General features: G+C 37.8%; 1 protein-coding gene across 7 annotated transcripts in view; it reads left to right on the top strand.

The window, feature by feature from the left end:
* The window catches only part of CACNA2D3 (calcium voltage-gated channel auxiliary subunit alpha2delta 3), a 458,323-nt gene that overhangs the window by 233,447 nt on the left and 201,371 nt on the right, over window positions 1-23,505 (top strand). For all 7 annotated transcript variants that reach the window (XR_015701497.1, XR_015701498.1, XM_087744701.1 and 4 more), the window contains one exon: window positions 1,674-1,787. Coding sequence is in view for 5 of the 7 variants with exons in the window: in XM_087744701.1 (XP_087600827.1) it covers window positions 1,674-1,787 (114 nt within the window). In the remaining 2 variants the exon portion in view is untranslated. The remainder of the gene's footprint in view (window positions 1-1,673; window positions 1,788-23,505) is intronic.

The following is a 23,505-nucleotide window of genomic DNA, read 5'->3' on the forward strand; positions in this document are numbered from 1 at the left end:
GAATTTTAAGGATAGACTGCCTTGCAGGTATCGCAGATAAAAGTCTTCAGGCAGTGACCAGAATATAGCTAACTCTGTAAACCCCCATTAGTTTCCCTTTAAGTAACATGTTTCTACTGCTGTTTGCTGAGGTTCCCGTTACATCAAATGGAAACTGATCTGGAGGAGAGCTGCAGATGATAAAAATGATTGTTGAATGATATTTGTGGATGTGGTTACTCAGATACAGAAATGTGAAGGCAGAAGAGGACAGAGCACTGTTGGAACCCACCATCCACTCCCTTTCCTACTGCAGGCATGTCTGCAAAGATGACATTTTTAGACGTTAAGAACTTTTTGTAGAAAATCAGTTTTTAGAGTTTTTGGAAGAACAGCGAATATGTAAGGGTGAGTAGGCTGCAAAAAGCTTAAAGTCAGAGCAGTTGCTAGCCCAAATCAAGCTAGAATGCTCCAAATAAATTTTGTTGAATCCAGAAGCGGTCAGAGTCCCTGCAAAGTAATTCACCTTTAAATTTAAATACTGCTTTGCAAATGGGACCACCCTTTTTGGGCCACTGTTCGTCACGGATAGGCTAGTGAGGTGGGACAAGGTAATTATTGCTTGGTTTTCTCAGTACCAAGAGAAAAGTGGTAGGATGAGGCCTTGTCTGACCTCAAAGTTGGTAAGATACCTGAAAACTACATAGGAAGAGAACAAAAGGAGACTGTTCATTCATTAGCATGTATTCAAATCGTAGCCCGATCTATAAAAAGTTGTATGTAATGCCCCAGTTTATTGATATTTTCAGAGATATTTTTTAGTGTTCGTACAGAGTAGTTAAAAACCAAATAATTTTCCAACTTTGCCTTTTCTTGCTAAAAGCCAGGTGTTTCACATAAGTTCCTTGAACATATAAAATAATACACCGACAAATAAGAACCTATTCTGCAATAAAAGCAAATGGAGACACATGGATTCAAAATTAAGGCACCAACTCCAGAATTGAGAGATCAAAGCTTATGTTACGACTCAGTCCAATTTACTTGCTCTTTGACCAGCAGAAAATCCCATCTGTGGAATGATGAAACTTTCTTTGCATACTCCAAAGGATAGGTTGATTGCTGTCTAAGTACCTGTGCTCAAGTAATAGGAGTATCTGAGAATATATAGATATTAACTTGGTTCTCACAGATAACCATTTTATGAAAAATAACATACGGAATGTAATCCTGAGTGAACATGAATGCCATATATGTCTCTCTATAAGTGAGAGACATATCTTCCGTACTTCGCAGTGAAATTATCATTCATTCATTTCTTCTTTTTGTGTAGCTTGTTCTTTTAAAATTATATTTAATTCAAAGCAAACCCTATGTAGAGGCATCGATACGTATCATCTATCTAAAACAGGGGAATACACTTTTAATTTGGGGAAGTGCTATATTTATGTATGTTTCTTATTTTTCAAGCTGATAAAATGGGGATATATCAGGAATCCCGATTCTGTTACACAACTGAAGTTACAGTTCCGTAAGAACATAATGTCTATGATAAAATGTTTTCAACCTGAGACTTTTTCACCTACTTCTAAGCATGCTAGAGATTTGACAAGATCCATGTTTATCCAGTGCAATCCTGACTATCTTCATCTAACAGGAATGTGCTGTAACTAAATGATTGTGTCCTTTCACAGTTCAATCACACAGGACAAGGAAGTATTTGCAGCCAAGCCATAATGCTGATTACTGATGGAGCTGTGGACACATACGATACAATATTTGCAAAATATAATTGGCCAGACAGAAAAGTAAGTATGTTATCACCTTTATTTGATGGAAAACCCAAACCTTCATATGCAATGTAAAGTGTGTGCCTATTGAAAAGTGTATGCCTATTGAAAAGTCAGTAACAATCTTTCTAGTGATCTAAAAATGATTTTGGATAACTGGATGTTTCACTAATGACAAAAATGATGCTTATGTGATATTGCTCGAGGATAGAGATGGCCTTTTACTGTAGTCATGAACTTAGGATAATAAGATATTAAGGAAATACTTCCCTCCAGGGTACATTTTTGACCATTTTATAATGCTTCCCCTATGAGACATCATTAAATGTGAAAAAACTTTTCTCTTCTTTCTCCCAAAATACTCATTAATAATTCAGTGCTTTTTGAAGCTAAAGAAGGGTATGTACTGTGGATAGTGAACGGTTTATTATGACTGGAGAAGAAGCAGATGTAGTACTCGCTATTTTTAATTTCTTTATTTGGCAGAGTGAGGGGTAGAGTTTGCAGTTGGTGAGGTTTTATTAAAAATGTATTTGTTTCTATCAATCTGTATAAAGAAATTTGCCCAGAATTAAATTACCTTATTACATAACACATGGATGTTACATGGTAGTGCAGAAAGGCCTTGAGTTTTCCTGATGAGGAAGTTCTAGTAGGCCTTGTGTTTGGATGTGAAATAATTTCCTTCTGCGCTGTTTATCTTCTGCTAAAGCAAGTTTTGGGACTGTTTTAGGAAGTTCCTGTAGTTTGAGATACCTGCCATGTTACGGGCCTGTGGAAGCAACAACCTCACTTTTCGAAGTGCAATTTCAGCAAGTAATTGGTTAATATGAGTGTGCTGTGTGGGGTTTCAGTATTCTGTGGAAAAAAGTACTAGTTTTGATTTGTAGTTTTTAGTCACGGTGCTCTCATTTATAAAATTACATTTGTTTTCTGTTCTCCCTTTTTTTGTTTACCTGAACCAAACCTCACCTAATAGCAATCAGTGAGCAAGAGAAAATGTGGAAATTGGTGGTTGGTTTTTTTTTCTGACCTTCTGAAAATGTTACGTCAATTACTGTCATTTCTTGTAGTAAAAATGACATACGACTGTTCTACTTTCTGTTGGTTAAGAGGTTTTTATTCTGAGAATGTAGAGTGATAACTAGAGATACCTCGCTCACTCCTTTTATGTGACTTCATTCTCTAAAAGAAGAAAGGTCATACTTTTTGTGATTTGACCAGGACATGCCAGGAAGTCTGTCATCTTTAAAAGAATGCATTTTCCAAGGAGACCTGTAGTACTTTTCGTGTGAATTGATGCTAGCCTTTGGGTAGTGGAAGGGATGAAGAAGTTCCATATTTAATTAATGCATTAAGGTGTAGAATTAGGTATTATGAGAGAAGTTCCATTGGATGTCAGCGTTTGTCCATTTTGGTATTTATTGTGCTTTGTTGGGTCACATCTCAATTGGCAACAGCAATATTGTTGAAATATAGCAGAAATATTTGTTTCTACCCTGTGACATACAAGAAGTACCTCCTTGAAATGTGGTAATCAACTACTTACAAGTTGGAGGAAAATACGTGACCTTTGATCTTTCTCTCCCTGCTTTTCTTCAGTGCTTTTCACTGAGACTATTTGTTGTTGCTAATGACATGAAAATATCTCCTGCCTTTTCTTATTCTGTATTTACTATTGAAGATGGGTGATTCTTCAGGGGCAAAGCTTTTACTGATTTTTCTGTTGATTAATTAGACAAACGGAAAGTTGGGGCTTTACAAAATATATTTGTCAGTTGAAACTACTGAATAATTCTGGAAATCTGTTTTTCAGATATTTAAATATTCAAAATGGAATCTGTTTTTATCAGACAGGTCATACGTTATTTTTTTCTTCCTAGGTAAATGAGTGTAACTCCTTAATATTATATGGCTTAAGTCTTTTATCAGCTGTCTGTGCTCATATAAATGCTTGATAATAATATAGTCTTAATATAGCTCTTAAATCCTTCTTTGTATTGACACTTACTTCCAACTGTTTTCTGAGAGAAACAAGACAAATATAACCTGATTGTGAAATTATCACTTCAATAGCTGTTGCTTCAGATCACAAATGTTTATAAACAACAAACAAATTTTTTTCTCTTTTTTTGACTAATTCCCAGATGTTTGCATATACTTTTATCCCTATAGAAATGGTCTGAGAACTGTTAATTTCAGCTATAGGCTTCAGTATTTACTCTTAATACTTCAGTCAATTAAATCTTGTAATGGTTCAAGATTTCCATGATCAGATGACGTACGAAGAATTTTCATTAAGCAATATATAAATGTAAACAAATTAAATTTAAACAAATTAAATAGAGGATATGAGGAATATGACTGAATCTAAATTATCTTTGGAATTTCAATCAGTATTTCTGGCACCTTTCCCCTCCCACTGATTCTATTTCCTTTCCAGTTTTGATATGATCGAGTGACTTTGTGGGCTAGCATTAGCTCCGTTTTATGAAAACGTAACTCATTTTGTTCCACTGGAAAGGAGGCTTAAAAGTTTAAAAAAAAAAAAAAAGTAAAAACAAAAAAAGTCTCGTGGCCAGTCTTTCCTCTCTTATTCAGTGGGGCATTATCTGATTTAAGTTGTTAAGTCCTCAAATGTTCCATGAGAACATTTTGCTTTATCTAGCAAACACTGGTGTCTACGGAGATTTCCAGAATCTCTCAGAAGGATGTGCCTCTGATGTCTTGTATTTTCTTACACTATGAAGTTAGTTCCTCTCTTAAAAATGGAAAAAGACCATGGGGAAACTCTCTCTGTCACATGAAATCAGTAAGGAAAGAATTCTCTGAAACAGTCAGCTAAGTATTTTCACAAAACCATGTGCTGTATATCTTTCGTGTGCAAATCAGCAGCTATATCTGAGATAAAAACACGTAGCACAGCTGTTGCAGTAAGCAGGAGAACAGGTTTCCCTTTGGGTATACTTCTGCAAAGGCCTAGCATGAAGAATCCTACCTTGTTTAGCAAGGACTTGGTGTTTAGGGAGTACATTTTACTTAATATGCAATATTCTACCCAACTCTTATAAAATATTTAATGTATTATACAGTCTTCTAACTTGTATATTAGAAAATATGGAGAAAAAAAATCAACTCAGTTTGTCCTCTTTTCAGCCTGAAATGTTGCAGTATGAAAGATGTAAAAGATTTCCATATGTATGCTTTAATGCATTAGAGCTTTCAATGTTCTTTGTTGGATTATTTTGTTCTAGAAAGGAAGATTTATTGAAAATGCAATATCCTACATATTTGCAATATCAGCGTGCCTAAAAATTATGCATGCGATGCACTTCAAGATCCCCTGCTTTTGCATTACACCATCTTTATTCTCTCCAAAGCCAATTTTTGTATTTATAAATCACACCTTTGAACTGCTTAGTGGTTTTTTTCCTCACATTTTTTGTCCTCTATTCACCTATACATTGCCTTGCCATCTTTCTTATCATTTATGTTTTTCCTGCCATTTTGATACTGTGGTGGACAGTGGTGGACAAAGTAATAGCTCTAATTAAGAAAAGTTCTTAAGTTTCTGTTTACCTCAGTTACCCTGTCAGCAAAGTACCTATTTCAGTTATGCTGTATCTAATGTTAGCTAATATTAAATATATCATCATGAATTGGGTTTGCGTGGCCAGGTTTTGGTAGCGGGGGGGCTACAGGGGTGCCTTCTGTGAGAAGCTGCTAGAAGCTTCCCCTATATCTGGTGGAGCCAGTACCAGCCGGCCCCAAGACGGACCCGCTGCTGGCCAAGGCCAAGCCCATCAGCGATGGTGGTAGTGCCTCTGGGAGAATGTAGTTAAGAAGGGGAAAAGCTGCTGCACAAGAGCAGCCAGAGGAGAGGAGTGAGAATGTGTGAGAGGAGCAGCCCTGCAGACACCAAGGTCGGTGCAGAAGGAGGGGAGGAGGTGCTCCAGGCGCCGGGGCAGAGATTCGCCTGCAGCCCCTGGGGAAGGCCATGGTGAGGCAGGCTGTGCCCTGCAGCCTGTGGAGGTCCACGGTGGAGCAGAGATCCACCTGCAGCCTGTGGGGGACCCCACGCCCGAGCAGGGGGATGCCTGAAGGAGGCTCACTTATATTAGAGAACTGTGAAATAAATATTTAACTTTAATAATTCTGCATTTTATTTTTTTTTAATAAAATGTTTAAAGCCGAGCAACAATCTATTGGCTTCAACTGCTGTATATGAAATGAAAGTCTGTAAAATTCCCCAAACATTTAATTTCTGCCATAGGACAGGAAAGAATGCTTGCTGTATCCTCCTTTAACAAAGGAAGATGGGAACATGACATGTTTTCACTTTCTGTGTCTGAAAACTATCCTAAAGACAAACTTGAAATCAAGTGCATGCTGTGAAAACAGGCTACAAGAAAATGGGTATCTGTGTTGTGGCATTGCATTGGTGACAAATCATCTTTTCCTTCATGTCTGCTATCCACAAGGTTACAAACCTTTCTGCAGATTTTTAACCAAGTCTCTGCAGCTTAGGAACCTGCTGATGTTGGCAACATGGAACTTTAGCACAGCAAATTAAATGTCTGGTGTACAATGTTGTCTGGATGTTATTAAATAGATTTTTTTTCTAAAAAGACTGAAGTACTTTAGAGGCAGATGTTATTACTGCTACACAAACAGTATGCTTTATTACTGGTTATCTCAAGAACAAAAGAACGTCCAGACACTTTAGGTCTTTCAAGCTATGACATAACTTACATTAATTAGCTATCTTTTGGGGCACCCCTGCAGTATGATGAAAGATGGGGTATGAGATCAAACAAAAGTTCTTGATTTGGGAATAAGGAGAAACAACTCCCCGTAGAAATGCTGTATTCCTAGTTTCCTGCCCCATCTGCATTTTTTGGGGGAAAAAAAATAGTTTAAAATAGATTATTTTCTGCATTATTACTTCTCCCTTTTAAAGAGAAAAAGAGGCAGGTAGGTTTCTGTTTCAGTGAATGCCCTTTTTTTTTTTTTTTTTTGCCAGAACTACCAGAATGCTGTCTACAAATTGGTAACTAGTATTTCTACTTGTATTCTTTAATATGACAGTCAAAGTAGTTAAGACTTCTTTTCTAGGCCAATGTCAATTTAATTTGCCATGGAGAAACTACTTCTGTGGTGCTTAAAACCAGAAAGTGGGGAGGTGTTTTTTTGTGAAGATAAAGGTAATTGAATCTTATGGTCAGGGTGTATGTGGATTGCCAAGGGAAGGATTACTGCTATACAGTTGTATGGTTGGCTAGAATTGTGTAGTGGCTAATGCTTTCTGAACGTTTTAAGAATTTTTGTTGGGATGATCATTTATGCACAATGTAAATGTATATCCAAAGTGCCATTACCCTGTTAATGTTTGTCATGTAATCAGAAATAGATACAAAAGTAAATTAACTAGGAGTCATACAGAGTACCTTATAAACAATGGGCAGTAAAAATGGAGAATAATCCACAATCTGAAATAGATCACCCAAAGTAGTTTTTGGGAACTAATGAGTATCAATAACACAAAAATCATTACTTTTGCTTTTAAAAAAGAAGTTAATTTTTATGTAGTGTATGTAGACATAGAGAGTTCCAAAAATTAAGATAAAATATATGTACATAAAACGTGCTTAGATGACTACAAGTATTCGCCATTTGCATCTGGCATAAACTCCGTATCACTGAAATATGTGGCTGAAAGCCATTATTAACAAGAGAGACCAAAGTACTGTAAGTATCATCATAAGAACCCAATATCTCATGGATTCTGTTTACTAATCCACGAAATGAATATAATAAAACCTGACCTAATACTTAAAGTGCTGTAAGGTCTTATTTTTTTTTAAATTTATTTTTGTGGAGTTATTATGCCAGAAGCAAGACAGTTAAAGTAGGTATAGTAATTGCACAAATATGCCCATTTCATTCTGTGGACTATGTCTATTCTTGAGGTAGTGTTTGTTGTGAAGAATTATGTCATCCACTTAAGGAAATAGTGAGATCATTTATTTCTTGAACTTCTTCAACAGTATGATAAAAACTGTATTTTAGTTTGTGTGGTTTAAACTGAACAATACTGCAATTATACTAAAAGCCAGAATACAGTTCATAGTCTGCTTGTTTTTAATTACTTCTCCTTATAACGTATGCATCTTCTTACTTAAACACGACAGACAGAAAAGAGATGTTGACAGCTGACAGAGCTGTTCTATTTTAGATGAGTATCTACAGTCTCTGTAAGATATCAAGAATGTATATTGTTAATTGTGAGTAACCTACCAAGAAAAAGGTGACCGTAGCTGCATATGTGAAACCCATTTGGTTGCATTTGACAATAAGGAGAGAACACAGTATTCCAATCAATTAATTTGGATTAACAATAAAAAAAAAAAAAGTACAGATAGTAAAAAAAACTGAAGATGATGCTGGACTGAATGTCTTCCTAAAGTACCTGTTTAAAGTTTGGCTTCTGGAAGCAGTTGAAATTATCTGAATCTATATTAAATGTTACATTACAGAGGAGAGCCTTAGTGAAAAATAAGTTGGTGAAAGAGACAAAACTAGGGTCATCTATGCTTCCTTCAACGATAGCCTGAAATAAGAAGGATATAATAGATCTACAAGGCTGTTTGCTTTATAGGTACTTTCTGTTCTGTGGAGTGCAAGAAACTAAGTGAAAACTTTCCACTGATTCTACAGACAGGGAAGAGTGAAAACTTCATATGTATTTTGGAGTAAGTTTTAAAAAGCTGTCCTTATGATGTTTTACGCCTCTGTTATAGGTTTTAGAATACACTCCAATAAAATTTCAATTTTCTAATTTTTCTTTTTTTAAATGCAAGGTTAAGCTTGAATCAAACACAATATTATGTAGTGGACACGCATTAATAAGATTAAAGATATTTTTATGACTAACAAGAATGTTCACAGTTACATGTGGTAATACAAGTAGAGGAGACGGTGCAATGGTGAGGCTTAAATAGGAAAACGGGTTATTGTGTCTTTTCCTAACCAATAGGTCAGATTCATTGCTAGTCAGATGAGGTATGGCAATTCCAGTAGCCTGTAAGTAATTGGTAAGCACCCTGGAAAACTATTGACCAGCACAAATAACAACTGTTTTCAGACATTTTCATCTGAGTACTGAACTATATTTCTACCTAGTTTGTACGATCCATTCTTGCTTCAGTTCTGTATTGCTTTTCTTTTAATGACATCTTCATGTACTTCTATTTTATATAACTCTCGCGGAATTAAAATAAGCCATAGTGTGTTGTTCCGTTACATACTGAGGCTTTAAGTTAACTTCTGTTGGATATTTACATTAAGCTGAGAAGGTTGGTAAATTACATGTTTAAATATCAAATCTCAAGAGATGTTTGGAAAGGGAATGTTACAAAGGGAGGAAGTTAAATGTTTGGTATAGTATTCTCTTGCTGGCATCCCGTTACATATACTAAATGGTATTTCTTGCTCATTTGGCTCTGAGAGGCCAAATTCTGCTGGTTTGGAAGTATAACAGACATTGTTTATATGAAATTATTATTCATATATACCATTTTCCCAGAGTACCTCTTTTATCCTTTGTGGTGTCTGGCTATAGAACAATCCTGCAATACATGCACATATATCAAGACAGTACAGAAGATTCATTACATGCAGGGGATCATGTATGTGTAGTTTAGTATTCATTTCAGCAAAGCGCTTACATATGTGAATTATTACATCTCTGCTAACCAAAGCAGTGGATTCAGGCATACATTAAAGCGCTTTACTGAATTAAGAACTAAACAAGTTATCCAAACAATCCCATCTTTAGAACTCTGTTGTGGGTCTGCTGATTCTTTCTGAGCCGCGCAGTCTTTAACTGTGTTAGTGGTTCTGCATTTTATAGAATACCCGTTCGGAGCGCACTGTTTGTTTATCTCGCTGTATTTATACCTACTTTTTCTAAACTGGCATAACAGCATTAACTACATTCTGAGACTTCTGAAAAACATGGCAGTCTCTGTAGACTTACCTTTTGTGTTCTGTTCCCGTGTGCAGACATCTGCTGCAAAACTGATAAAAACCTATTCTTCTCTATGAGGTTCTAAATGCCATCATCTCATAATCCTCTCTACTACTCTTACCATAATTGTCTCTGTGCAAAACTGACAGAATGAGATTTGCACATCTGAATAAGTATGTTCTGTTTCTGTGGGATAACACTTGTGCGCTGACTTGTGTTAAGATTTAGGCTTAGTCACGGAGGCTTGCCCTTACGAGTTCTTGAAACCTTTCTGCTGGATTTTAACATTAAAGCTGAGTTTAGTGCATTGTTAGAAAACAGAAGTCCTTATTCTGCCATCTTATGTCATTAGACATTCGTATCTTGAAAAAACATGTAGGATTTTGAATCATCTGGGACTCGTTATTGAAGAAGGCTTTAAAATCCTTCTTTTTAGTAGTAGTAGTAAAGTCTACGTCCCAATGGCTGCTGTTCAGCGTGTCATTATGAAAATAGGAGCAGCTATAAATACTTACTTATAAAACATTTTGAAATTTGTGTTATATTGAGGTTCATAAAATAGAACACCTACAGAGCCTATGAACTTGGAACAGGCCTTTTTTTGAGGAAGAGAGATCAGAAGCACACCTTTGTTTAACCCAATCACTTTGTGTATTTTTACGTATGTCTAGAGAGAGATGATGAGAGAGAGCGAGCAGTCTACTGGATACAAAATAGGAATTTGTTTTTTAATTCTGGCTTTTCTGGACAAATCAAGACAGAAGCCACTTAGGGCTCGTTTTTGTGGAAAATTGTGTGTCTTGAAAATGTACAGTCAGCTTCCATTTCTCTTATGCTTCAATAGGATCTGGTAATATTCAGCGACTTCTGGTAACATTTTTATGTTCACTTCACCTATTTTAAAAATGAATAGAAACAGGTTGTCCTTGTTTGAGGAAAAACATTGCCACAAACACCCTCAGAAAGATGACTGCTCTCTGTTGTCAAGAAGCCTAAAGGAAAATGTGGAAGTGTGTTTGAATGGAGACAGCAAGACATATCTGCTAGGCAAGCTCCTGGGCATTCCTCTTGGTAAGAACAAAATACAATGGAATTATGAACAGTAGTTATTCCAAGAATTTTTCTATCACGTGATCCTGTTTTTCAGCTTCCGATGAAGGAGAACTTTTCATTTTTTAATAATGTCCAAGGGAGTATCAGATATGGTCTGTCTCTGTGATTTTTAGTTGATTTAATAGTACAAGATATTAGTAGAACCTTGAAGAATGTATCCTAAGTATAAAGACAAAAGATAGAATAATACTGGTCTTTCAATTAATCATTTATATTTCAGTCACATTGGATCAGTCTAAATCTTATAACTCTTTAACAAATACGCATTTTCAATAAATAAACTGAAGTATATATGCAGTATGTAAGGTAGAAAGCTGTGAGCAGGTTTTCAACTCCTGTTCTTGTAGACTTTTTTTTCCCCAAATAGTAAACCAACTCATGCAAAAAAGGAATAGGTGCAATATATTGTAAATTATGGAGGACCATCTGAAAGTTAACTTCTGTTATTTTCTAGATCCATCTCCCTAGTAGACTTTCCAACGGTAAAAAATCATGCCCTAGATTACAAGGAAAAGGGATAATGGGAAGAATAGGAGAGAGAAGGAAGTAAGAGGAAGTAAATGAAATGGGAATCAAAAGGGGATTTTTCAGACTGTCTTACACAGATTTCTTTCCTTCTCGGAAAAAGACTTCTGTGGTATTGCGTGGAAGGCAACAGAGCGCGGTGAATTACCGGTATGCGCAAGCCTGGAAGAAGAGTGTCGCCAAGCTGTGGACTGGTCTTGCCACTGAATATTATTTCCAACAAACTGATTGTAAAATTTGGGGGCTGCAGCTGACCTCCCCTTCCAACGTGCCTTATGGTCCCAGATACATGAAGTACTCCTCATATAAGGCTGGGTTATAGGTTAGTTGCAGCATGTCACTTATTCAAGATTCCTGTCTGCCTCTTTTGAGGTGCCTGCTTTCCTCAGATTTCGCAGTATGTACAAACATCTACCAGCCTGAAAGTTACTGTTGCAGTTGCCCTGCAGTAGGTGTGCAGTTGTTTTCAATTCTTTTTACGAATGAAGGAAAAAATCCCTAGGCAGTTCATGTACTCTATTAACTTAATCTCCAAGAGTGAAATTAACTGACTATACATTTATTAGTTTTGCTCTCACTGTGAAAAAGAAATGGCTGAATTTTCCATAAAATGAGATATTTGTCTAAATACTGAAACATCTGTGGTAGAGATGGGTGAAAACTGTAAACGTTTGCTTTGGCTGAGTTCACACCACATTTAGGGGGTGAGTTTTCATCAAATGTTCATGCTATCAAGTTTTAATAGGCACAAAAATTCATGGAAGATGAGCTTCATCTTGTGTGCAAAAATGGCTATGGTTAGATTATCTTTCTATCTGTCCATCTTCTGTCATTTGCAATTGAAAAAGAGTCCCTCATCAGTCACCAGTTCGTGGGAGCATCATCAGTGTAGCATTTTTGCAGTTGTACTGCTGGCAGTTTTGAGTGGGGACAATTTTGAATGTGGCTAGGCAGTATGGATAGCCTGAGATTCCCATTGTTTTCTTGCGTAGAATTTGAGTCTGATCCTATGGTTTATATTGTATTGAAAAGGCATAATCAGCCCAGCATTCAGAAATGAATATGGATTTTTACTGAGACCAAGTTATTTTCCCCTCCTTCCCCCACTTCTCCCCTTCCTATGCTATAGTGTCAGTACTACTTGCGTTTGTTCTGTGCAGTGTTGGGGACATAGCCAGTGGCAGCATCATGCCATTGTGTGGCAGGTAGGGATTAATGAGGATCTAAAAATCTCTCGTCATAGCTTTGATGGGGACTACTCATCAGAGGTCAGAATTTTTTTAGTACAGCGTTTCTGTCTCTGATGGGTCTATGTTCAGGACATCCAGTGTCCTAGCCGGGTTTACCTTGTTTTACCAGAAGATCTGTGCTCTCAGCCATGCTGTCCCTGGAAGTCTGGCATGTGGGCAGCACAGGGTGCCTGAGATTTGGTCAGTATAACAATATTGTTGTGTTCCTCTCTGCTAGAAGAGTTGCTTTAGAAAATAGCTCTACTTAAGAGGCCAATAGGATTTTCCTTCTTTCTTTGTCTCCTACACAGGGGGGAATATTTGCCAAGACAAAGGGACCTGTTAGCTGCCTTGTGAAATAAGTGTTCCTTTTCTTAGCTGGAGGTAGTTTATGGCTCCTTCTTGTGTGTTATTCAGTACAATCCTGTCAAAATGGGAGTTATCTCCTATTCTGGGACTACCTCCCTGACTTATCATGGATTTCATGATGAGTAGTACCCACAATATCTATATAGCACATGGAACTACTTAGAATTTAAAAAAAAAAAAAGTGACAGAACTTAGTCAATAAAAAGTGTAATGGAAACTTAGCAGTATTACTTACTAATGATTTTAACAAACAATGCTATCAGTGTGATTCTAATAACTAGGATAGGTGGGTTTTTTTTTAATATTTTGATTCATTTAAGCAACCAAAACCAAATTTGTGCAAAATATTCAAATGTGTACACAAACAGCATGAGAAAATTGTGAGTACAGAGATTTTAGCACCGTATCTGATAATACTGAATTTTTGGCTAAAAATTATACTGGCTGACTAAGTACATTTTGACATACGGCACCGCATTTTGAAATAAACTGTTTTATTTAGGCTGACCTAAATTCTCCTTAAAAGGTCATGTATGGAAACTAGCGATGAGCCAGACATCTGAGGATGCCTTTGTGGTACATCATGTTTGTGCAGTTTCAGCCAGAAAAATGCACTTGGCTCTACATTTGTGTGCAGCAAGAGCGACATCTAATAAGCTATTAGATCAATATAATTGGTGGGGTTTTCCCTGTGGTTATAACAGTGTTATATACAATACTCAGTTGTGTTCAAAGGTGAAGCTCAAAACGAAGTCTTTGACTGAGCTCTGCTTGCATTAGCAATAGGAAATAATAAACACAATTTTCAAAATCTTAGTTTGGTTCATAATAAAATCCTCACATACTTTCCCCATGTTAGTAGACACGACTAGACTGAGGTCAGTCCATTTTCGGTCACATAGCAGCAAGGATGTAGGGAACATGTGTGTCCCCCTGCCGCAGCCTTCACAAAGGTTGCTCAGAATGGTGTCTCTTCTCCCAGGCAAGGAGAAGACAGTCATTAATCACTGCCAAACTGCCAGAACAAACTTCTCAGTTGACAAATACTGAACCTTTAAGGGAATTAGCAAATCCATCAGTCTCCTCAGTCCATCTAGGGAACTCTGGGAAGTATTGTGCCACTGCACCAGCACAACTTTTAGATACCCTCTTCTGTGCCAGATACTCACTTCCCTAACTACAAAGTATTACCTGTAAGACTAACTGCTTAGCAGGGGCGGACAGGACCTCTACATGATGTAAACCACCAGGGACTCTCAAGAAAAGGAGAGGAATATAGCAGGGAAGTGCTCATATTGTGTAAATGACCACAGCTGCTTTTGCTGAAGGGGGGGAGGGAAGTAGAACTTGTCCTCAGCCTCTAAGGGATGGTAATGTTGCCATCTTTCATGCATTTTTAAAGTTTCGTTTTGTTGTTGTTTTGTTTAATTTCTGAGAGCGTTTTCCTTGTAGATGTTAATGGTGGAAGGTGGCAGTATGGTCTTGCTTGAACTATATTTGTGTGGAGACAGGAGGAAGAAAATGGCAAATGGGCTTCACATCCTGGTGAGGTTAAGATCTTTTACTGCATTCATACAAGCCTAATGTTATTGGCCCTTTCTGTATAAATTCTGCACAAGATGGATACAGCAGCTGCTCCATCTCTTAATTATACAGGTGTACAGTACTCCAGAATATCCTGGGAAGCGGAGTAGTTGACTGTAAATTTTGGAGGATTTTCATGGCAATTGTTCCTTCTCTGCTGCAAGGGGCACTGCAAGGCTTTGGTATCTCTGCAGCTAAATGCTCACTAGTGTTCCCTGCGGGAAGCCGTGACCGTAAAATAGGGCTGAACTTCAGTGTAAAACTGCGTTGAAAACAAAAAGGATGATTCTTAAATTTTCATTTCAGCTTGTGGAGAAGAGACTCAATTAAGGTTATTTTTAGCTTTTAAAACCAAACAATTTCTTTTGACTTATCAGACAAATTGGTATTTTCTCGCATTTGCACTGAACTGTTAATGCCATATTGTCTGTCCAAGAAACATGTATGATGCAGTGTATCGGTGAAAAGGCATATTCTCTTATTAAGTCACTAGAAATGAGCAGAAAGTTGAGTCAGAACGAAATTTAATAACTATTTCAGCATTCAATGTTACTGTTCTATATTTTTTATATTAAGATCACTTTTAATAGGATACACCTTTAAACATAGCAAACAGCGAAATAACGTACAGATTTGCAGAAAACAATCGAGATAACTTTCCATCATTTCGTGAGAAATAGATGACTAAATGCCTGGTTTAGTTATGGTTTAGTTTGCTGCTTTTTTAAATGTCAGAATATTTAATAGCCATAAGGGAATAGTAATGTAAAGCAAGCCATATAGGTATGTTAAAAACACTACTAATGAATTATTTTTTTTTTCTACTAGTGTATAGATTTAGCCTTCCCAAAAGAAAGTGGCTCAACAAAACGTGTGTCTTTTCTTCCTTTCTCCAGAGTGACTTATTAATGGGTTGTTGAGTGGCAAAAGAACCTGGCGTTCATTCCCACATTAATATTTAGTCGAGTGCTAACAGCACTACAGTATCTACAAGACCCAGAACTACTCACAGGAGCTGTGTCAGTACAAAGTGTACTTGCCCTCCGAGTGAGACTGGATTATTAAATTAGAAGCAGAGGCAAGATTACCGTGCCATCATAAGCAGATATCTTCGTACTTTTAATTTGCTTAATTAATTTTGCTGATATTTTAAGTGTAAAAAGTGCTATGTGGGTTTAATTGTCTGTCTATGAGTGCTCAGATTGTGATATATTTCCCACTAGGGAAGTTTCTTTCAAGGCATAACTTTTTGTAAGAAGTTTTCTGAAACAACATTTTGAAATGAAATTTTTAAAAATTGATCTATAATGTGCATGTGTGTCTCTAAATATTGGAAGAGGTACATGAAAAATTAATGAGATTTCAGCAAGGAACTTTTGTACAATTCTTTCTGTAAACTGTAAATTTATAGTTAGAAGTTTATGTTTATCCTATAATGTGTTAATTGAATGTAAACATAATTTGTTTCATGCTTTCTGAAAGCGCAGAAGAGACTTGACTATGGTTGCAGATTTGGACTCAGTTTTAAATTGTGCTGTGCAAACTTTGTGTGGTTTTTTTTGTTGTTTTGTGTTGTTTTGGTTTTTGTTGTTGTTTGGGTTTTTTTGTTGTTGGTTTTTAACTATCTGAGGAACTAGTGACTGGGAGAAACACAGAATCCTAAGGGCTGGGCTGTAAAGGATAGTTCCAGTCACAGTCAGGAGTGGATCTTGCCCTGGAATGGTCTGTGTGATCTTGTAGCTTGATGCAACAGCCACCATGTTCCTGACTGCAGCCCTTACTTGCCAAGAGAAAGCCATGCCATTTCTAGTAGCTATCCGGCAACTTTTGCATAAGGTCACTCAGTGACAATGCCAGAAGCAGCACCTCTAGCGCCTGTAGTCCAGCCTTAACCACGGCCTCTGAACCATTTTGAATGCTAGCAACCCAAACTGTGAGCAGTGCTAGCAAAACCATATGTGCAGCCTTGCTAGCATCTTTGTGGCCATACTAGAAGCCCTTTGTCAATGTAGCATTAAATTATTCCTGTGTTGGTGAAGCACTCTTTACATGCTCTCAATGTGGATGAAGTAGCTGATGTATTCTGTTCAAATAATGCATGTACTGCAGGGCAGACACAAATAATCAGTTTTAGTGTTTCTTTGACACTTGCTTGTTATCATAAATAGTTGTAATATTTTAGGAGCGTTGTACTGCATTAATTACAAAAGTAGGCGAGACCCATGATACAAATAAAAGTGTAAGAAAATCTGGACTGCCTAACAAAATGTAGGGCTTAAAAAAATCTAGAATATTCTGAAATTGGACAGGGAATAGTCTCCCTTCAAGACAACTTGAGACTTAATTTCTCTTATGCTATGATTTATCAGTCTGGATCATAATCTCAACATTAATCAAAAAGAATCTGAGAGATGCTAATATTTTAATGTATTTAGCAATTCCATTGCATTTCACCTGTCTGCACTGTACAAATTTCAGAAGAATGAAAGAAATTATTTTATGTAAACATGTCATTGGCTAATCTGTTACATTTTTTCCTACAATTGCTGCAGTCCGTGCTGCTCGTATGCTTTTCTGTGATGGTCCTGGCACAAGCTGTTAATAAATTGGGCCCATAGCCTCTTGATGGCAGTGTATTTCCTTCTTGAGTTCATAGGCCTTACAGAACATTTATGTCTCATTACAGCCAGTACAGCAGTTTATGCCCTAATAAATCAGAGGAGCTTTGCAGAAATGATCTTGACAGTAATGAATCTTTCTGTTGGCATTTCCACTTCACAGACACAAATAATGAAGCAAAACTGCCCCATCTGGCCACTCAGTAAGAGTCAAATCACTGTGGGAAGCTGTTTTCTCAAGCATGACAAAGGTCATTGTGTGCAGCAGGAGTGAGTGATAGCAGGTTGTGCTGTGAGTGACAGTGTAGAATGAAGCCATTTGTGAACTTTTATCATTATAATTACATTTATTAGCTGTGCTGCCAGGGTTCTCCCCGCCCTTCTACCAAGTCTGTGTGCTCTTGCATCAAAAGCTGCCTTAACTGATTTCTGCAGATTATTTGGAGAGCTGTTGGTTAGTTATTGCATAGAAATTGATTTAATCAGCTCAATCAGCCGTTGAAATAGTATTATTAAGGTCTCTCACGGTAATTAAAAAAAAAAAAAAATTCTGCAAATTTGCTGCCTTGAAAGAGCAGAACTGACAAAAGGTGCTGTATACTACTTACAAGCAAATAGATAAACCAGGTTCACTCTGCTTTAGGAACATACGGCAGAAATACAGGACGTCATCTCAGATTGGCCAGTGGGTCCACTGAGCCTGCTGCCTAGCCTTTGGCAGTAGGTAAGCAGGGGATCTTTCCACCTGTTCTAAAATCCTCGGTTCTTAGGTCTGACTTTGTTGTTACACTGTTCACTTGTTAATAAAGTCCTTGCAGCACAGACCTTGGATACACACCAAGTAGCCTTGAAGATTTTTCCAGGGCCCTTCGCAGACCACCTTCTGGACTTCCGCAGCTCTGTGTTCAACAGTAACACAGCATCTCTATTTTAAAGCATATTTCTTCCGTCCTGACTTTTTCCTGCTTGATATCACTCTTGTGCCTGATTTCTTCCTTTTGTAAGATTAAGTACTTTCTCCTGGCTTAGTCTGGGGTTTCTACACTGCATGAAACAATAGAACTGAAAAGAGGTTTTCTTCTGTTGAGGAGGAGTTCAGGGCTGCTTTAACTTATTCATTTTCTTTTATTTTTTTTTTCATCTATTTCGTACCCTCTTCCTTCCTTTTCAGTAGTCCTGCAAAAATGGCATGATAAGAAAAGGTTGTTACAGCATCAAAAACCTGGGTAGCCAGCATTCCTAACAGCGCCACCAAGTGCCATCAAGTAGATGTCACCCAAATCTCCCTCATGGCTCACGGCTCTTCGCGTTTTGTTTTTGCACACAACGTATTTTAAATGTCTGTAGATGCATCTATTCACTATTCTGCCTTGACTTTTTTTTCAGTTCTGAAATGCTATCGTTTCTGTAGGCATAACTCAGCAGCAAATTGAAAAGGTATCAGAGGAGAAAACAAGTAAGTTAATTCAAATGTGGCAAGCTTTGTACTAATTCTCCCTTCACCTATGGTACAAGTTTGTACTGTAAAGTACAGGTGTCCTTTACAGGCTGTATATTTAGGGATCACTCGTCCATCTCAGGAATGCAGATACGCATTCTGCATCAACACCATGACACATCAGGTTTTTTTAGGGGAAAGTCTAAAAATGATTTTTTTTCCAGTTGATATTTTATGAGGATTATGTCACACAGCACGAATGCAATTGCCTGAGTACAAACCTGTCCAGAATATGGACACAGTAACATGCTTGGGGGAAGTACCAAGTGTTCTGTAATAACCACAGGTACGTAGGGACTAGGTTTTATTTTTCTAACCTTTATAATTTTACATAACTGTATCATTAGTAACAAGTGGAAAGCTCCATGCTAATGCTATTGAATTTGTACTCATAAATTATATTTTTTACCCTTACAAAAGTTATCTATATCTTTTATTATCTGTGGTATTCCCTTTTTTTTCCAAATTGCAAGCGTGGAAAAGTGCACAATGAAAACTATATTTGATCCTAAAATAGGAATGTAGGTCTATAAGAAACAGCTTGGGTCAAATGCTGCTCAAATTAAAAAATTCTTCTGGGCTTACTGGGTTCCCTGCTGGTGCCACTAAAGGAAGGGAAAGGAACAAAGAGTAATTTGGTCACTAAAGGCAAGAATAGCTATAGGGAAGGGAAAGGAGCCAGAAGGAGCAGTTTTGAGTAAGATGAAGTGTGGGAATGGTGAGAAGAAGCAGTGAGTGAGGGTCTGGCTGCACAAAGGTGGTCAGAAGAATTGACAAGAATATGTACTTCAATACTCCCTCCATACACATTTGCAGTCTATGTAATCCTGTGACAAATGCAAAGTTTTGCTCTGAAATACCAGAATGCTTTGAAATGCTTGCGTGCCACAGGAAGAGGGCGAGAGAGAGGGGAGACAGCCTTATTTCAGAGTCTTAGCAGTAGCACAGGACTGTGAGGTGAAATTGTCTAAATGATGCTAGGAAGCAGACGGTGTGGTGTGCTACAGAGGAAGGCAGCGACTCTCTGCTGGTCCTGTCAAATCTGATGTGAGGAAAATCTAACGTTTGGTTGAGAGCAAAACCTACTAGCCAGACCTTCTAGTGGGCTGGTTTTTGTCCTGTCAGGAGTACCGCTGTAGTCTATTCAGTCTCTCACTGATAGCCATGGCTGCCACTGAAGCTTGAGAGAAAAGTGATACAGTAGGAATCATCCTTTCGTTGTCAGTAAGTGACCAGCAGAAACCCTGAGTGTGACGTTAACTGTCATTTTTTCCTATTAAAAGAAACACTTATAGCTTGTTTTTCGTTTGGCTAGTATTGGGATCTCTCTCCTTTTTTAAAACTAAATTATCGCTCATCTGGCTGTTAGTATTAATTGTATTGTTAATAGGTCACAGTTTTATGCCTTACCAAAAACAATGAAGAAGTTGTAATGGTGTTAAGGCAACAATGTGCACACATGAATTTTACTGAATGAGGAAGCAAAATATAATAGTTAAAGCGTAGGCTGAAACAAGGAGGCTCATTATTTCTACGAGTGCTTTTGCTGTGGATATCTCTCAGCTTAGTCCTCACTCTTATCCATAGCCTAGTCAGCAACAAAATCATAGGCCAGCTCAGCAGTACTTGAACCAGACAGGCTGAGGGAACTAAATGCCACCAAAAGGCTGTATTCTTGTAGCAAACACTACACATCAAAGTTATCCCACTAGATCTCCAGCCGACCCGGGCTTTATACCCCCAGCAGTAGGTGTGTCATGTTATAAGGGGCGGAGACAAGGGAGGGTCGACCCTTAACTCTTTCCGTACAGCACGTGATCTTCCGGTCGCCAGCCCTTATCTTTACTACATATTCTTAGAGAATTATTATTCTATATGGAAAGATGAGAAACAACTTTAAAAAAAAAAAAAATTCAAGTCTATCGCAGTACCAAAAGACACGAGAGAGAGAGAGAGAGACTGAGAAGACCCTGAGTACTAGCTAATTGCTCAGTGTAGAAAGCTTATAACAAAACAGTTTAAAGCAGAAAATTGTAAAATTTGGCTGTAAAACGTTCCTGGAGATTACTTATGTACGACTGCAAGCCTCTTGCTGATTGTTCTTTTTGAACAAATGCAATTCCAGTGGGCTATTTTGATGAAGAAAAGAAGAAATTAAACTATTGAACTGAAAATGTAACCCAGGAAATGTTAATGCTGAAGAATACTAATAATTAAGTTGAAGGAAGAAGTACATTTCAATGAGACTTGAGGTGCAGGTGGATGACATCTGTGAAAAGTAACATCTAAGAATGAGGAGGTTAGGTGTATATTTACAGTTCAGAGAGTAAATAATAAATTTCATTACAGAAGAAAATGAAACTTTATAGCAAAAATATTTTTATTCAATTGAGAATAAAGGTAGATGTGAACGGACCTGGTGCGTGGAAGTGTTAAGTACAGCAAGTGCTGTAATACTTTTGTTACATGCGGTAAAACTCCTGATCTAGATGGCGAAACAAGTAATCTCTTTTGTAAAAGGTGAGCTAGTGGTCCAAGAAAACAATAGAGGTGGCACAGTTAGTGTTATAGACTGAATAAGGTGCTGCACCAGTAATAGTGTTAGAGATCTTGCTCCTTTCCACCTTTGGTTGCAAACTTTTCTTTGCCTTCATCATCTCTGTCGTGCCCTCCGTTCACCGATTGCGCTCTCATCCTATTTTGCCCCTGCATTGAACTCCCCAATGCTTAAAATTCTTCTCTTCTGCTTTCTGTTGGAATCTTGTTTCTACCTAGCACAACTGCACACTGATTCCTAACCTCTTATATGCCTTTCCTGTCTCCCTTGCCACTGTCTCTCTTTGGGAAGTCCTTTCTCATTCAGTTCATCACCAAAATTCCCGCTTCTTTCTGTTTTGCCTAACCCCCCCACTTTTTCAAAGACCTCCTGCAATCATATTTGTACTCAAATTTATTCAAATTTATTCAAGGCAAAGTAATTTTTTGCAGGACAGAAGGAAAATTAAGCGCTCAAGTTCTGCTTTAGTATCAGCGTACAATTTTTCCCAATTTATACGAGCAGTGAAAAGCTTCAGGCAATCTTTTTGCTCTTTAAGAACAAGAATCAAATGTACAAATCCTAGGCTATTTGTACGCTTTTTGTGTTTTATCTTTTTTTTTTCAGTCCATACTTGAACACTGACAAGTTGAAAGATTATACCTTTCAACTGCCATCTTGACAGATATTTATCTGTGCGTTTTACTTTGTCTGTCTCGTGATGGGAGTCACTACAAACTTACCCTACCTTTGTGCCAGCATCTGTGAAATGCAGGGAAGGAAAAATACTTTTACAGTTTTTGTGTCGTGGCAACAATTTTGATTGCTGATATACAAGCTACCTTTCATAGTGCAGTATCACTTGAATCTGTTTTTTCTTACATCCATGTGTTTTTATACGTTGAGTGATAACGTGCTGGCCTTTGTGAAATGTATAGAATTGGTGGTGCTTATTTCATCAGCTGTGAAATAAGCTGGTTATGAAGTTTCTATGTAAATTCAGTTATTCTTTTTCTTAGCTCTTTCAGTTACAAAGTTGAAAGGAAGGATCAAATAAGTAAGTAAAATTAGTGTGGTGTCAGTTCCTTTGGCTTATATCTTTTCTGGTTTTCACCGAAGTATTGCTATTTGTTGACTCCAATTCTGAGTGAGAAACGTGTTTCATTTATTTTGAAAAATTATGCACTGGTGCCTTAGTGAAAGAGCATATTGTTAATTACAGCTCTTAAATGTTAGTTTCTCAAAAAGTATTTTAAATCAAAGCAGTTCTCCTTTTTGTCCTTTTCCTTGTCACATATTGTGTCTTATAGTCAGCATAGTTCAACTCAGCTGATCTTTCTCCTAGAAGTCGCCGCTCTTAGATCAGAGGTGAACATATTTTGCTTTCTCTGGTATGACGTAGCAAGAATAAATTTGAGCTCTGCAGATTTTGCAGTTTTAGGTCTGCACTTTCTATGCTTAGAAGTTTTGCTAACATGCCTGTGTGTGTCTCAGATGCAATAAAGATCTCTTTAGCTACCATTTCATTAGCAGCTTAAACCAATCTAAGACTGTGGTGCCATTATAACATGTGGTGCCACCTGCTGTCACGTTCACTGTAATGTGGTCAGTACCACTGTATGGTCACGTCATCTCCATTTTTCTGTCACTAGTGTTTTGTGTGCCTACTACAGTAAAAAACCTACGTAAAAAAAAAAAAATTGTACTCAGACCAATCAGACGAAAGATGAAGCAAAAGGTGAGTGAAGCCATGTGGTTGATGGCAAGAACATAAGAGCGTAGCGCCGTAGTTTAAAGTTGTGTTAAGCTTATTGTGATATCCTTCTGGCTGAGGTTTCGTGAGACAACTGAGACAATTTAAAACTGTCAATGATGTGTGGGGCTTGAGAGAGCAGGGGAGGAGCAAGGTGGTGCTGGGGAAGGAGAAAGCAGCCTGTGGGCAAGCGGGGGGAGCTGTGCCCCCAGGAGCTGTGCGCTAGCAGCCAGAGCAGGTTGGCGGCCCTTCGGGCCCCTGGTCGCATGTTCAAGCCCCAGCATTCTCCACCCCAAAAGAGTTTGGGTCAGAAGGAGCAGAGAGGGCCAGGGCCAGTGGAGGGAAGTGGGCTTGATCCCCATTCCCACACCGTCTTGTTTGCATATTCTGTCCTGCTCTGGCAGCGCAAGGGAAGCTGTCAGCAGCCACAGGTGCCCCTGGAGCACGGCAAGCAGCGGCACCATCAGCAGGGAGGGTAATAC

This window comes from Nipponia nippon, unplaced genomic scaffold, assembly GCF_047370975.1.
Source record: "Nipponia nippon isolate SJK-2023a ecotype South Korea unplaced genomic scaffold, ASM4737097v1 scaffold_9, whole genome shotgun sequence".
In the NCBI taxonomy this organism is placed as follows: domain Eukaryota; kingdom Metazoa; phylum Chordata; class Aves; order Pelecaniformes; family Threskiornithidae; genus Nipponia; species Nipponia nippon.